Source organism: Mizuhopecten yessoensis, unplaced genomic scaffold, assembly GCF_002113885.1.
Source record: "Mizuhopecten yessoensis strain PY_sf001 unplaced genomic scaffold, ASM211388v2 scaffold3459, whole genome shotgun sequence".
NCBI classification, from domain to species: Eukaryota; Metazoa; Mollusca; class Bivalvia; order Pectinida; family Pectinidae; genus Mizuhopecten; species Mizuhopecten yessoensis.
Window position 1 is genome coordinate 505,925 of NW_018405055.1, and position 13,389 is coordinate 519,313.

The window sequence follows — 13,389 nt, forward strand, 5'->3', positions numbered from 1 at the left end:
TGTAAACCACACACTTGTACGCGCACGGACGACGATAAAGCGTCACAATGATTGTGAAGATAATTAACAGCGGTCAGAGTTAATATTGCCCTATGAAAACCTCACATGAAGTTAAATGAACGTGCTTTGGATTGATATATGTGAATGCTTCACATTCTGGAATTTTAACAAAAAAAGGCAACATTACTGATTCGAAAACTAGATGAGGTGTACTTGAAATAACTATCAAGCTTGCATTGCTGATATGAAGCAGCTGTGGGGGCGAACCAATATGTATTATAAAAGTGAGTCAACTTTGGCTGTGTTACGCTGATTTATATACAAAATGTGATACGGTACACGTTTCAGTTGTGCCGAAATTCCTCGTTATACCATAGACAGTAAACATCATCTATTTCAACTATTTGTTGTAGTAGCCAGCAGGCGTCTTCATTGTTCCATGTTGTAAACCTTCATCCGCGAATCCATTCCAGTTGTGTGTTTCATGTTTTACTTACTATGTCTGCCTGGAAGCGTCGTGTGATGGACTAGTAATCAAGTAACTCTGAAATTAATCATCATCGAGCAGTTATTAATGTTTAAAGGAAAACAAAATATTTGTGTTTTTACTGAAGTTTTTCCATATCTATTTGACATTGTGATAAGTGTATCTTGAAGTCTACAACAAAAGAATTAACGCTTACATGGATGTACTGTTGCTTTGCATGGTGACGGTAATCAAAACTTGTGGAAGAACGGTGCGTCATACACGGAATTTAAGGAGTCGCACAGGAAGTGATACGTTATTAACAGGTCTTAGATAACACGAAATTGATTCTACAATTAGATTGTGATTTTGTGAAATGGCTCAAACATTACAAAAAGGGATATTTAACTAGTTTATACATATATATATATCTATTTGTGATTTGTTAAGTGTCATCATCGGCATAAATGAACAACAGAACTTACAAAACTTAAACATTCTGTAATATTGCAACAAACTAAAGATAATATACCTCATTTGTTTCATGTACAACAATGGAATCTAACGTTACAATGTTAACAGTTGTAGCCTGTCACAAATGGCTTCTTGATTTCAGCTTCGACAATAACACGAATCTCGAAGATGTCAACGACGCTTTTATGACTAGGAACATCGGGGGAATCGTTCTTATTGGTATTCTGACCACGTTCGGAATACTTGGAAATTCCCTTGTTTTGTGGATCTATTTGATGAGATTTCGGCAATCTAATTACAGAACATATATTATCTGGTTATCTTCACTGGATATGGTCAACTGCATAGGGGTGATGCCTTTCTATTTCATATATCTATGCTTCCCTTTGATAATGGAATCAAAATACGCATGCAAGATAGGACGATCCGGAAGTTACGTCATAACACTGTCGTCTGCATTGTTGTTAATAGTGATTGCTGGGGACAGATACCGTAAGATTTGCACCCCGAACAAGAAGCAACTTTCTGGTAAGCAGGCAACGAAATGCTGTTTTATCGGGTTAATAATGTCCGTACTATTATCTTGGCCGACATTTGTGATGTTTGGTAAGAATGCTGTCGAGGTTGGACTAAACGACCTTCGAGGATACAGGTGTTTAGTTGCAGATGAATATGCTGATTCTACTTATATGAAAGTGTTTCAGGTCATCATGTCCACTATCGCTCTGACCGTTACAATAACCCTGACGCTGATGTACAGTTTAATCGTAAAAGGTTTGTACAGACATAGGAAATATTTCATTAATGCTCAGGGATCGATTAAATCTAGAGAAGCATGTCCTATTCCCGCGGAAATGTTGGATCGTTCTACTCGAAAATCTACTATGACACTTTTGGCAGTGACGTTATGCTTTATCCTCAGTTTTCTTCCACATCATGTGCTTGCCATTGCATTTTTCATGAACAAGACGTTCGAGTGCTCTCTTGGGTTTTCAGGTGGAGCCGCGTACTACACATTTGTATGGATGGTTTTCTTTAACACAGCTGCGGATCCGGTTATTTATGGGTTTTCTGATAAAAGATTCCGATATGAACTCAAGCGTATGTGCAAGGGTATACGACGGGGTCAGTGGTCATTCAAAGCGCGAAGGTCTGAACGGTCGATGAGGTCTCAGAGGTCTCCGAAATCTCCGCATTCTGCGAAATCAATTTTAGGCAAGCGTGTACATTTCTCATTTGAATGATGATATTTTAACATTGTACCACCTTTTAACGTAGTCTTTGCGTAGCATTTGGATAAAATAATTTCTTTAGGTTATTAAAATATTTGTAACATGATCATTTATATAGTTTGGTCTATACCTTTATATTTTGGATATCATTGAAAAAAAATATTACCGGGGGGGTGTATTAAAGAAAAGTAGCCATTGTGGAAAAACGCTTATCATACATAACCTTTGTATTTTGAACACAGCAAAATAAGTCCAGGAAAACCATTGATTCAACTACATTTTAATATCAAATATAGAATATTGTTCAATTTTATGTAATAACAACTGATATATTTTATTTCCAATCACGTTCAAGATGTATTTTTACCAAGTTTATAATACATAGAAGAACCGTTTTAGAGCATTTGAAACAATATATATGTAGCGGAAGCAAAAGTCAGAATAATCATTTAGTACAATTTACCAAATGAAAGGACGTTGTAAAAAGTATGTTGGAACATTCCCTTCCCGTAATGTTAATCCTTTTCACAAATTTGCTCGTATTATTGTTTTACAGTTCTTTGTATTCAGAAGATATCACATATTTTGGTGAGAGTATGTATTTTTAGAATTGTACACATTCATCGAGACCACATTTGACTAATATATTACCGCTAGCTGGAGTTCTAACAATACTGTAGCACATAACAATTAACATATTGGCATTGTGTTGTTGGTCGGTATAGTTGTTTGGCATCAATATTCTTATCCTGAATTGTATTGATACATGCTTCCATACTGTTGTGTAAATTATGTATATAACTATGACAACAGACTGTTTTCATTGTAATACCTCAAAATAAAACACAACATGTGTGATAGTATAAACATTCCAAGAAATGAAATGATAGGTTCTATATAACTAAGATAATTATTTGATAATCACAAAATATCCTCCATTATATGACGTTGTACGGAGTAGATATCTAGTGTTTGTTTTTTGCTTTATCTAGAACTTGATCTATAACTTTTAAAATAAACCTTCCTTGAAATGTATATGTATCTTTTTATATTTTGTTCATATTTACAAACATGCGCCCAAATCAAAATTTGACTGTCAATCACGTACATTATTTTACATCAATTATGAAAATAAGTTATCATCGACTGTGAATATAGATTAGATAAAAGATAACTAATCGACAATTTGGCATTTCTATGTTATCTTTACAGGAATATTGTGATAGTAAAAAGAGTTCCAGAGGAGTACAGCGAAGAAATAAATGTTGTAAATGATGATCTGGACTTAGTGAATGAAATGAGGAATGACTATCATATCACCAGCTTATTTCTATAATTCAAGGAAGAAGAATCCCACAAAATTTGGGAAAACAATCATTTACAGACAAATACAGTTGGTGTTTCAAAAATTGTGGATGAACAAAAAGAAGATAGCAACATCGTAGAATAAGCTTAATAGGTTTTTCTTTTTCTTTTCCTCTTATTGACTATGAATTCAGATTTTGTAATGACTTTATCAAAACTTGCAACATTTACCAAGAAGATAAAACTATCATCAAAACATATATGATGATAAGCTTGGAAATGTATAAAAGTAAGCAAATATTTCTTCATATTGATTGAAAATACAAAGTGTGTGTTTTGACAAAATTGTAAGGGAAATATGAAGGGGGAATCAGCAATGTTCGCCATATTAATAGATTAGGCCTAGTGCCATGCGACGGTTAGTCTGAGACGAAGTGAGGAGAGATTGGCTCAATCTGCTGACCCTTTTACGTGAAGCAGCTGTAACATCTAGTTATTAACATATTACATTGTGTAGATTACTTTATATAGTCTAGAGATGATCGAAAGGTTTCACTATCTTTCCATTCGGGCATTAAATGACTTCATATTATCCATGAAGGTGAGACCTTTTTGGGAAAAAAATAGCTCCATTTTTACCATAAGTACCAATACTTCACGTATTGACATACATGTACCATATTTAAAAATATGTGCTGTTTGATTCGATACGAGCTTATGTAAAAGTAAAACCACTGAAAGAACACTTTTGTATAATACTGTTTAAAAATACCTCTTAACGACTTTTTATTATGCGGTTGTTGCTAAGTTGTCCTTTTCGCAGGAAAATATACATTCATTATTTTCTACCAAAATGTGGGGTAGAAAATACATTTTTAAAATACATATCCTTTTTTTACCTTTCTCTATTCCTTTTAAATAAAGACATTGGGACATGAAAGCAGCTTACATAGTTTTTCAAACAGTTTATTTTTTTACCAATAGTAGTCTTTCATTTTATTTTTTTGCAAGTGTGTTGGACGGATGCCTATTTATTTTCTTCCCTTTATAACGATTTGATTTGTGTTCTGGAATAACATATGACACGTGCAAAAGCTCATAAAAGTTTATATTGTAAAAGAAAATTCCTAAAAGAATTGGGTCATATAATGAAATTTCAAAGATCAGCCATTCCAAATATTAAAGAAATCATATTAATCAAATTTTCAAAAAGGTTTGGACGACAAATCTAAATTACTATTTACAGAGGCAATACTAAAACTACCCTGATCTTTCTAAACGATGATTTTTTATGCTAAAAGTAACAAATAACATTTCCAAAACTGACAAACTATCGTCACCTATCTAACATATCGTCAAGTGTGTTAAAGATATTTTTCATATGTCCAATACAGATATACGTCGTTACACGACATATATAACAATACCATTTTATTTTTATTTTTCTATATAAAAAAAACCCAGCTGAAATAGGAAATAATGATAATTGATTCCTTCTCATTATGGTCACATTTACACGAGACTGAGGTGGAGTACATATATAAAACATATTTAACGTCCAAGAAACAAGATGCATGAAAACCGTTTGATTTGACTTCATACCTTCCAAATGCTCGAAAATAGTTGTTTTTCAAACATACATTGTTACTTAATTCTATAAAATAGTCAACTGAAAATGGAGACTTTCTTAATTTGGATTACAGCTGTTTTTATGAAAACAATAATGCTTAAAACTTTACGGCCATGTAAAAGCAAACAAAGACACACTACATCTTAGTGATGTTTCATTTCACAATATAAAACACTAACAAAAATATCACAATATAAAAATAAAGAAAAAAAAACATATCGCCATACAAAAAAAATAAAGATAAAGGCAATTTATATCTGTTATCATATACGAATCAAACGCTTTACTATCATTCATCAGAAACAAAGACAACTTTAAATGTCATTTTTAAATAGAATGATACCTGGTATAAATTATCAGTCTCCATAATTACCCGTCATGTACACAAATAAATAGCACAATTCTATAATGAATGAAATTAATTCACTTTTTTACAATACCTTCCCATCAGCTCGCACATGCTTATCTCACTCGCTTGCTTATTTGCAACGTATCATATTGCTTATGAGATCAGTTTGGTTAGAAATGAGTTCCGGGTAACTTCTAGTTGTTTTAAACATCGGATATAAAGGATTTCCTCCTGTGTAGAGCTACTAGAGCTCTGCTTGATCCGTTTTATCACTGTCACTCTCTGTCTGTGGGGGCGGGACTCCACCTGTACTCTCGTAAAGTTTACTCATGATCGGAAGCACGATATCCTCTAGCTCCTTCTTCTGTGATTTAAAATCCTCTGTATCTGCGTCCGAGTTATTTTCGAACCATTGAATTGTTTTCTTTATTGCCTCTTTAAGTGTGGACTTATCTTCTTCTCCGAGTTTACCGCCAAGCTTATCTTTATCTTCAAGTTGATTTTTTAATGAATAAGCATAGCTTTCAAGTTCATGTTTAGCATCTACCCTTTCTTTCACTTTTTTGTCCTCGTTGGCAAATCTTTCCGCCTCTGTTATCATCCGTTCTATATCATCAGGTGACAGTCTGTCATTATTATTCTGAATAACTATTTCTTTTTTGGTTCCAGTTCCTTTATCCTCGGCTGTCACCTTCAAAAGTCCATTAACATCGATTTCAAATGTGACTTCTATTTGAGGGATACCCCTTGGAGCTGGTGGGATCCCCGTCAGATCAAAATTTCCTAACAAATGATTATCCTTGGTCATGGCTCGCTCTCCTTCGTATATGGAAATGGTCACGGCTGGTTGATTATCAGCGGCGGTCGAAAATATCTGTGACTTCTTATTAGGAACAGGTCTGTTTCGAGGTATGAGTGTAGTCATGATCCCGCCGACCGTCTCGATGCCGAGGGTAAGGGGGTTTATGTCCACCACCACTAAGTTGGTACTGCACCCGTCTCCGCTCAGAATACAGCCCTGGATAGCTGCCCCTTTAGCAACGGCCTCGTCAGGGTTTACTCCATGGCTCGGCTCCTGTTAACGCACAAAAACCAATTAATTCGTACTGACTTTAAATACGACATACTCGTGATTAAATGTCTAGCAGTTATAGTGTCGTGATGAATACGGAATATAATTGATATTGTGTATTATATGAGTTTAATTAAAAACAATAGTGTTATTTCGCAATTTTCATGATATCATATGTCAATATAATTTTATGTGTTCGCACCTTTCCATCGAAAAACTCTTTAATCAGTTGCTGCACTTTAGGGATCCGAGTGGAACCGCCCACCAGAAGAATTTCGTCTATCTCGTTCTTCTCTAAATGGGCGTCCTTAAGGGCCATTATTACGGGCTTAAGTGTATTCCGGAATAAATTCTGCAACGGAAAAAGGAAAGTCAAATCATTGAATGGGTGACGTATTTGACAGTTTAGAGATGTTTACATTATGCTTTTCATTTCTAAGTTTATTTCTGAAATGCTAAGTTTACACTCCACTTGTCTTAGATGAATTTTTCGCTTGCTGTTTCATCACCAACAACTTATCAAACTGAAGTGTACACAAACGGTACATATGAGCATATGACAATTTCAACAAAAACATTAACGATACCAACACTTTTGCAAAAACCACACTGGTACCAAACTAATGTGGGTTCCGCCGATATCTACGAAAATGCCTACCATGTTGAGCTCCTCAAACTTGGCCCTGGTGATTGTCTCTGAGAAGTCTTCTCCGTCAAATAGAGACTCGATCTCAATTCTGGTCTGATGCTGGGAGGATAGTGTTCTCTTGGCCTTCTCCACCTCACGACGCAGTTTCTGTACAGCCCTGGAATCCTGTCGTATGTCTTTACCAGTCCTCTTCTTTATCACCTTGAAGAAATGTTCCATCACGCGCAGATCAAAGTCCTCCCCGCCCAGGTGGGTATCGCCATTGGTGGACAAGACCTCGAACACACCTTGGTCTATGGTCAGGACGGACACGTCAAACGTGCCGCCTCCAAGGTCGAACACCAGGATGTTTTTCTCCGAGTCCTGCTTATCAAGACCGTACGCGATAGCTGCAGCAGTTCTGTAATGATGATATTAGGTTACTTGGTATGTTTCGAAATGGGTCAAGTCCATCGTCAGACGTCTTTTGCAATATTTAGACTGCTATCGTTAAAATTGCATTTCTAATAAATATTACGTACACGCAACTTCATGTAAGCATATCATAACAGAAAAGGAAACAAACTCAAGCAAATAGAGGAAGAGTTTTGCCAACAACAAGTTTTTTATATCACTTTATTAACATATGCTCTGCTTACCCCTTTGTAATGCATAAACAATCATTACATGTTGTAAAGATTATAAATCCATTTGGTCACGTGACCATTACCTCGGCCTCATCGATCTGATTGTGACAACAACTACTGTTTAAATAACTTAACTGATATATCGAGCGTAAAATATATAAATAAAGTTTTATGTCTCTATTTCAATATAAATATTAGCAATAAATTAATGTTTTGAATGTTGCTATGGTCCTACATGTATTATACGCATTTTATATCGAAAAGAAAATAAGTCAAAACCCTACCGGCTTTAAATAATGTTTGTCAATAATTAAAATATGGGACCATAACTCCATTTGCTGAAACATATGTTTCTGAATTAGTTGCAATTAGACAAAACACATAGTCTATTTCTTATATCAATACAAGGGATATTGTCAGCAATAAGGAAATACGAACATTGGGATGGCGAGTGGTCTCAACCAGAATGCTCGTATTTTGGGAAGCAAATCCTTAAATAGTAAACATACCACATATTGTTAATTGTACTTACGGTTCGTTAATGATCCTCATGACGTTGAGGCCCGCTATGACACCGGCGTCCTTCGTGGCCTGTCTCTGGGCATCATTGAAGTAGGCTGGTACTGTGACTACGGCATTGTGTACCGTCTCACCAAGGTAGCTCTCGGCTATCTCCTTCATTTTGGACAATACCATGGCTGATATCTCTTCTGGGGCAAACGTCTTTTTCACGTCAGCTACGGCCGTTTGGAAATGGGGCTTGTTACCCTCGTTTATGACCTGGGAAATTAAACAGATAGAGATTTTTATACTGTTGGATTTACTTTATTTATTTAAGAACATTATTTGATGAATGTATCAATTGTGATGTTCTCGTGATCTGTGCAATTATTTTTCAACGAACATAAGCAACTGGTAATTGCTACTACTTGACTTCATTGTGACACCTTAGCATCATTTGGTCTTAGGTCTTTTCGTCTTAATTTTTTTTCTTTTATTGTTTTGAATAGTTACGTCATGCATGATTGATGATGAACTTTAAAAAAAGTACTCACTTTAAAAGGGTATAACTTGATGTCGCTCTGGACTGACTTGTCGTCCCAGGTTCGACCAATCATACGTTTGACGTCAAAGATAGTGTTCTCAGGATTGCTGGTCAGCTGATTCTTTGCGGCGTCTCCAATCAGACGTTCACCTCCATCGGTGAAGGCCACGTATGAGGGTGTGATACGGTTTCCCTGGTCGTTAGCAATGATTTCTACGCCTCCGTTCTTGTACACTCCAACACTGAAGATAAATTTTAAAAAAGTGTTTTCTAATCTGGCAATTTTCAACTTTAACAAGAATATAAAAAGGCCATCATCGAATTATCACTTATAATCAACAGTACATACGTATTTGAATACCAGTTTTTTTCAACTTGAAAATTATCCATTTTACAGCATAACCTGTATTTATTTTTTATAAGAATGTTATTTTCACAATAAGGATGTAACTGGTTTAATTAAGTAATGTTTATAACTTTAAATTTGAAAATATTCCACAACGTCAATACACAATGACACAACCATAAACCAACAGTAGAAAATATCGCAAAACCAGGTGTTCCGGAAGGGTAAGCGTTTATAATAAGTTTATGCTAGCATATACAGGATGGATATGTAAACTTAAACAATGAAAATGTTACACTATTTTATATCTGTGGTACCTATGTACTGATGTTAGAAAAGCAATAATAAAAGTCTTAATATAACAGATGAACCGAAAAAGGACCATTTATTTACTCATGAAAGCAGTATAATAATGTTTCGGTGATGTCATAAATGTATGTTGTATCAGTAATTGTATGATTACGATACTGGATTTAAAGAACGTTTGTTAAATTTAAATAGATACTTACCATGAGTACGTGGTCCCGAGGTCTATCCCGATCACAGTACCTACGTTGTCCGTTTTCCCGCCATTAGATACAGCTGATGACACAGCTATCACCATCGCCAGTCCCATACACAAGACTAGGTTCCTCATCGCCCTGGATATTCTGTAGGCAGTCAAACAGTCTTTCCTATTTGTTATAAGAGAGAGAGAGAGAGAAAAAAATTATAAGTGAAAAAGTTAAAAGCATTCAAATATATAAATAAAAATAAAATATAGTAAAATTGACTAAAACAAAACTGAAAAATAATCAACGAAGATGAACTGTTTGGTAGTGATTCCTAAAAATAATACAAAGACTGCGGTGTCATATTTCATATTATTCATAATAAACCACCATACGATAAGGACACGTTAAATGGTCAACATTTGCATCAACCCTCGTGCTAAGTGATCATGTTTTGATAGTACCGTTAAAATTTAGTTTCTTTTATTTATCTACTAATTTTTTTAATTTTTTTAAGTTTACCTCTTGTAGTTTAAATAGGTGCTCAGCTTGTTTAACTCAATACCAGGTTCCGTCAAATGTCCACTGTAGATCGAGTGTACTATAATTTCGACAAATCTGCTTACGTTCTCTATATTATTAACTTTTGTTGTAGAAGAGAGTGTTTCTTCTCATGTTAACAATCCTATTTATGCTTTCGGTACTCCAAAGTAAACGTATGTGTGTGTCGTGTCATTGTCTCTTTGGGTGATGTGCTAGGGGCGATGAGTGACTACCTCATTGGTCAAGATAAGTTGAAATGATGAAATCACACCCCCGTCACAATTGATGAGTAAACAAAGGGGCGTGGTTTTGGTACCAACAACGATGTCAACACAGTGTATGCACCCGTGACCTTTCTAGTAGTTGTGCCATGGATTGAAATCTATTACAGTAACTACACGTTGCTCTATACGAATATATTGACACTTATTGTGTTATTGCGTCAGACCGATTATGATGAATATGATGGTTGGGAGAGTTATCTCTCTTTGACTGTTAGTCATACTACATTCACTCTAAACATGGTCTAGTCATATTGTGTGCGGTAAATATATTTTACACATTATTTGTTAGTTTAACTCGAACTATCTTTAATAATAATTAAATACATACTTTTTTAAATGCTGGTGATAAATGTAGCAGGCAGTAAATAAAACATTTATAATCGAAAAGAAAATGAGACAAGCTACGTAAAATACAATTGTTAAAATAAGAATTTTGTGGTAGATAAAATATCATAATTTTGAAAAATATACAGTTTGACAGAAATCTTTCCGATTTTTCTGTAAATAATATAACTTGGATATTTCGGAACAAATTTTTTTTTTTCATTCTAATTATACTGACGAGTCCTAAATTGACGAAAAGGCCATATAGCACAGTAAACAACGTGATTTGTTTTGCTTTCTGCACTGCCTTACCTAATTTTTATATCGGGCTTTACTACCTCGTAATTCTAGTGATAAGTTTACGTTACAAGGTGGTTGACTCTGCTTGTGGACTACTAGTCCCCAGGGTTATCGATAACCTCCTATGTGCAATTTACTCTAATATTGTTTACACGAAACACTAGTTTCAACAAGCTCTCTAAAACATAGCTTGGTTTTCCAGCATTTCAACCACTTTACATGTCATATATTCATACCCCCGTTACACATCGGATTCAGATATGTCAGTTTTGGTATTGAACACGTACTTTTGATTTGTTTCGTGCATGCCGATGTTAACTTCATCTTTAAGAAGGAAACATGGCCGATGTCTTCATACAAACAGGTCACCAGCATTGTAATATTTCAATCCCTTTTGCGACCCAATTGAATGCTACTAAATGGCAAATTATCTAAGTTTGCTTATATACTTAGGACATGCGGAGCTTAACCTCTCTTTTACAAGTCGCAAAGAGGCATACTGGCTTTAAATCAAGGTGTATGTAGCAATGCGAGACCTCTAAAATCATAATAAATTTACCCGATTCTGCATTTTATCGTTAACAAGAAAACGAAGGCTTAGTGAACCATATACTTTTAGTATATCAATGGACTTTGATGTGCAGTTTTATAATATTATGTGGTGATAACGATTACCAAGCACCTTGGGTTTACATTTTTGTTGCCGGATTTTTTTAAATATTTTATGGCTTCACATAACCACTTTTTTTTTTTTCATTTCAAATATATTTTATTGATTAAACAGAAAGAATGAGCAAAGGCTTTGCCTATCTAAGCTCTCTCCATGGCTTCCAGCATACTTTTGATAGTTGAAGACATTGAATACAATATTTACATACATACATTATATTTCAACTAATCCCATGACACTTGGGTACATTTATTGCGAGGTAATATACAATAATTAGGCTAGATTTATATTTTCATGTTTCTACAAAATTACATTATTCCATCTGATACATGGACTTAAGATTCAAAATTAAAAAAAACTTTGCGATATTGGTATTTAATATAGTTGTAAAATTTGTGTCAAGACGAATTAAATATACCGTTATGGATAAACACAGTATTCCAAATCGAATTAAATATATGGATATAGGTCTTGACCTTGGGCCACTAACATTTTGCTACGACAACATGAAATAAAGCAAAACTGATACATGCATGTATGCTGATAAAGAAATGTACCAGGACTTATTTGAAGTAGATATGTCTTGAAATGAGGAAAATCAAATAAAAAAGGAACTAAAAGGAAACAGGAAAATAAATGAAAACGCAAAAAGAAAACATAACTAATTATATAAGATCACAAGAAAATCTCGAACACTCACTCATACACTCTAACATCACATATGTTGCTACTGGCATGGGTTTGTTGGTTTATTTAATGTAGTTTATATTTGTTTTAAATTAATGTGCAGTTGGGCATTAAATATGATAACAAGGTACACTGGTTCAAAGGATACAAACATATGGCATTTTGGTATTTCATAATAAATTATTAGTTTTTCAATAATTAAATGAATTATAACTATTGATTTACATTACTCCATCATACCTTAAGTATCATGACCACATAAAGTCCCTGGACATTTTTTGCCCGGTGATCAATCAACCTTGGTATATTATATATAAATATATATATAAATTATCCACTATCAACAGAATTAATGAATTTGTCTTACAGAATACAAACAATACACCATTAAAAAACAGCTTGTATATTTAACTTAATTTAATCATTTTTGTTTTAAACCGATATGCCTATTCACAGTTAGTAAAAGATCATTTTAAACTCTGCATGATATAGGTATTTATATATAAGTATGCTTTAGATATTAAGCCATTTCGATTCCCTTCGTCGGCAAAAGAGATACACCGAGGAATTATTATTTTTATCAAACATGGGCCTAACTGCCTTATGACAGACAAAGTTAACATTGATATATATCATAATATTAACTAAAGGACATGCTCAATATATCCTAAATCTATATCTGAATTCCTTATATATGGAGTATATTGTGGCTAACAATTGTTAAATTGTAGCGTTATAATCGGTTATGTAGGTGGCCTTTACATGTTTTCTCGCCCGATTTTCCTCTGGCCCTGACAAAAAACATTTTATCTGTCAAAATGTCTAAGTCGTCAGTTAAGACATTGCATATGTCAAAATGTCTAAGTCGGGTGTCAAGGCCAGAAGAAACTCGGGCT

At 34.3% G+C, this 13,389-nt stretch overlaps 2 protein-coding genes across 2 annotated transcripts; one reads left to right on the forward strand and one right to left on the reverse strand.

The window, feature by feature from the left end:
• Nucleotides 1-3,207, forward strand: LOC110447562 (orexin receptor type 2-like). The gene has a single exon (XM_021493339.1). The coding sequence runs from the start codon at nt 1,021-1,023 to the stop codon at nt 2,182-2,184; it is 1,164 nt and encodes a 387-aa protein (XP_021349014.1). The 5' UTR covers nt 1-1,020; the 3' UTR covers nt 2,185-3,207.
• A 185-nt stretch (nt 3,208-3,392) lies between these two features.
• LOC110447561 (78 kDa glucose-regulated protein-like) lies at nt 3,393-10,328 on the reverse strand. Its single transcript, XM_021493338.1, has 7 exons — nt 10,208-10,328; nt 9,704-9,868; nt 8,859-9,090; nt 8,336-8,583; nt 7,187-7,577; nt 6,731-6,880; nt 3,393-6,531 (listed from the first exon to the last, which is right to left on the reverse strand). The coding sequence occupies exons 2-7, from the start codon at nt 9,829-9,831 to the stop codon at nt 5,701-5,703; spliced, it is 1,980 nt and encodes a 659-aa protein (XP_021349013.1). The 5' UTR covers nt 9,832-9,868; nt 10,208-10,328; the 3' UTR covers nt 3,393-5,700.
• Between the last annotated feature and the right edge of the window lie 3,061 nt (nt 10,329-13,389).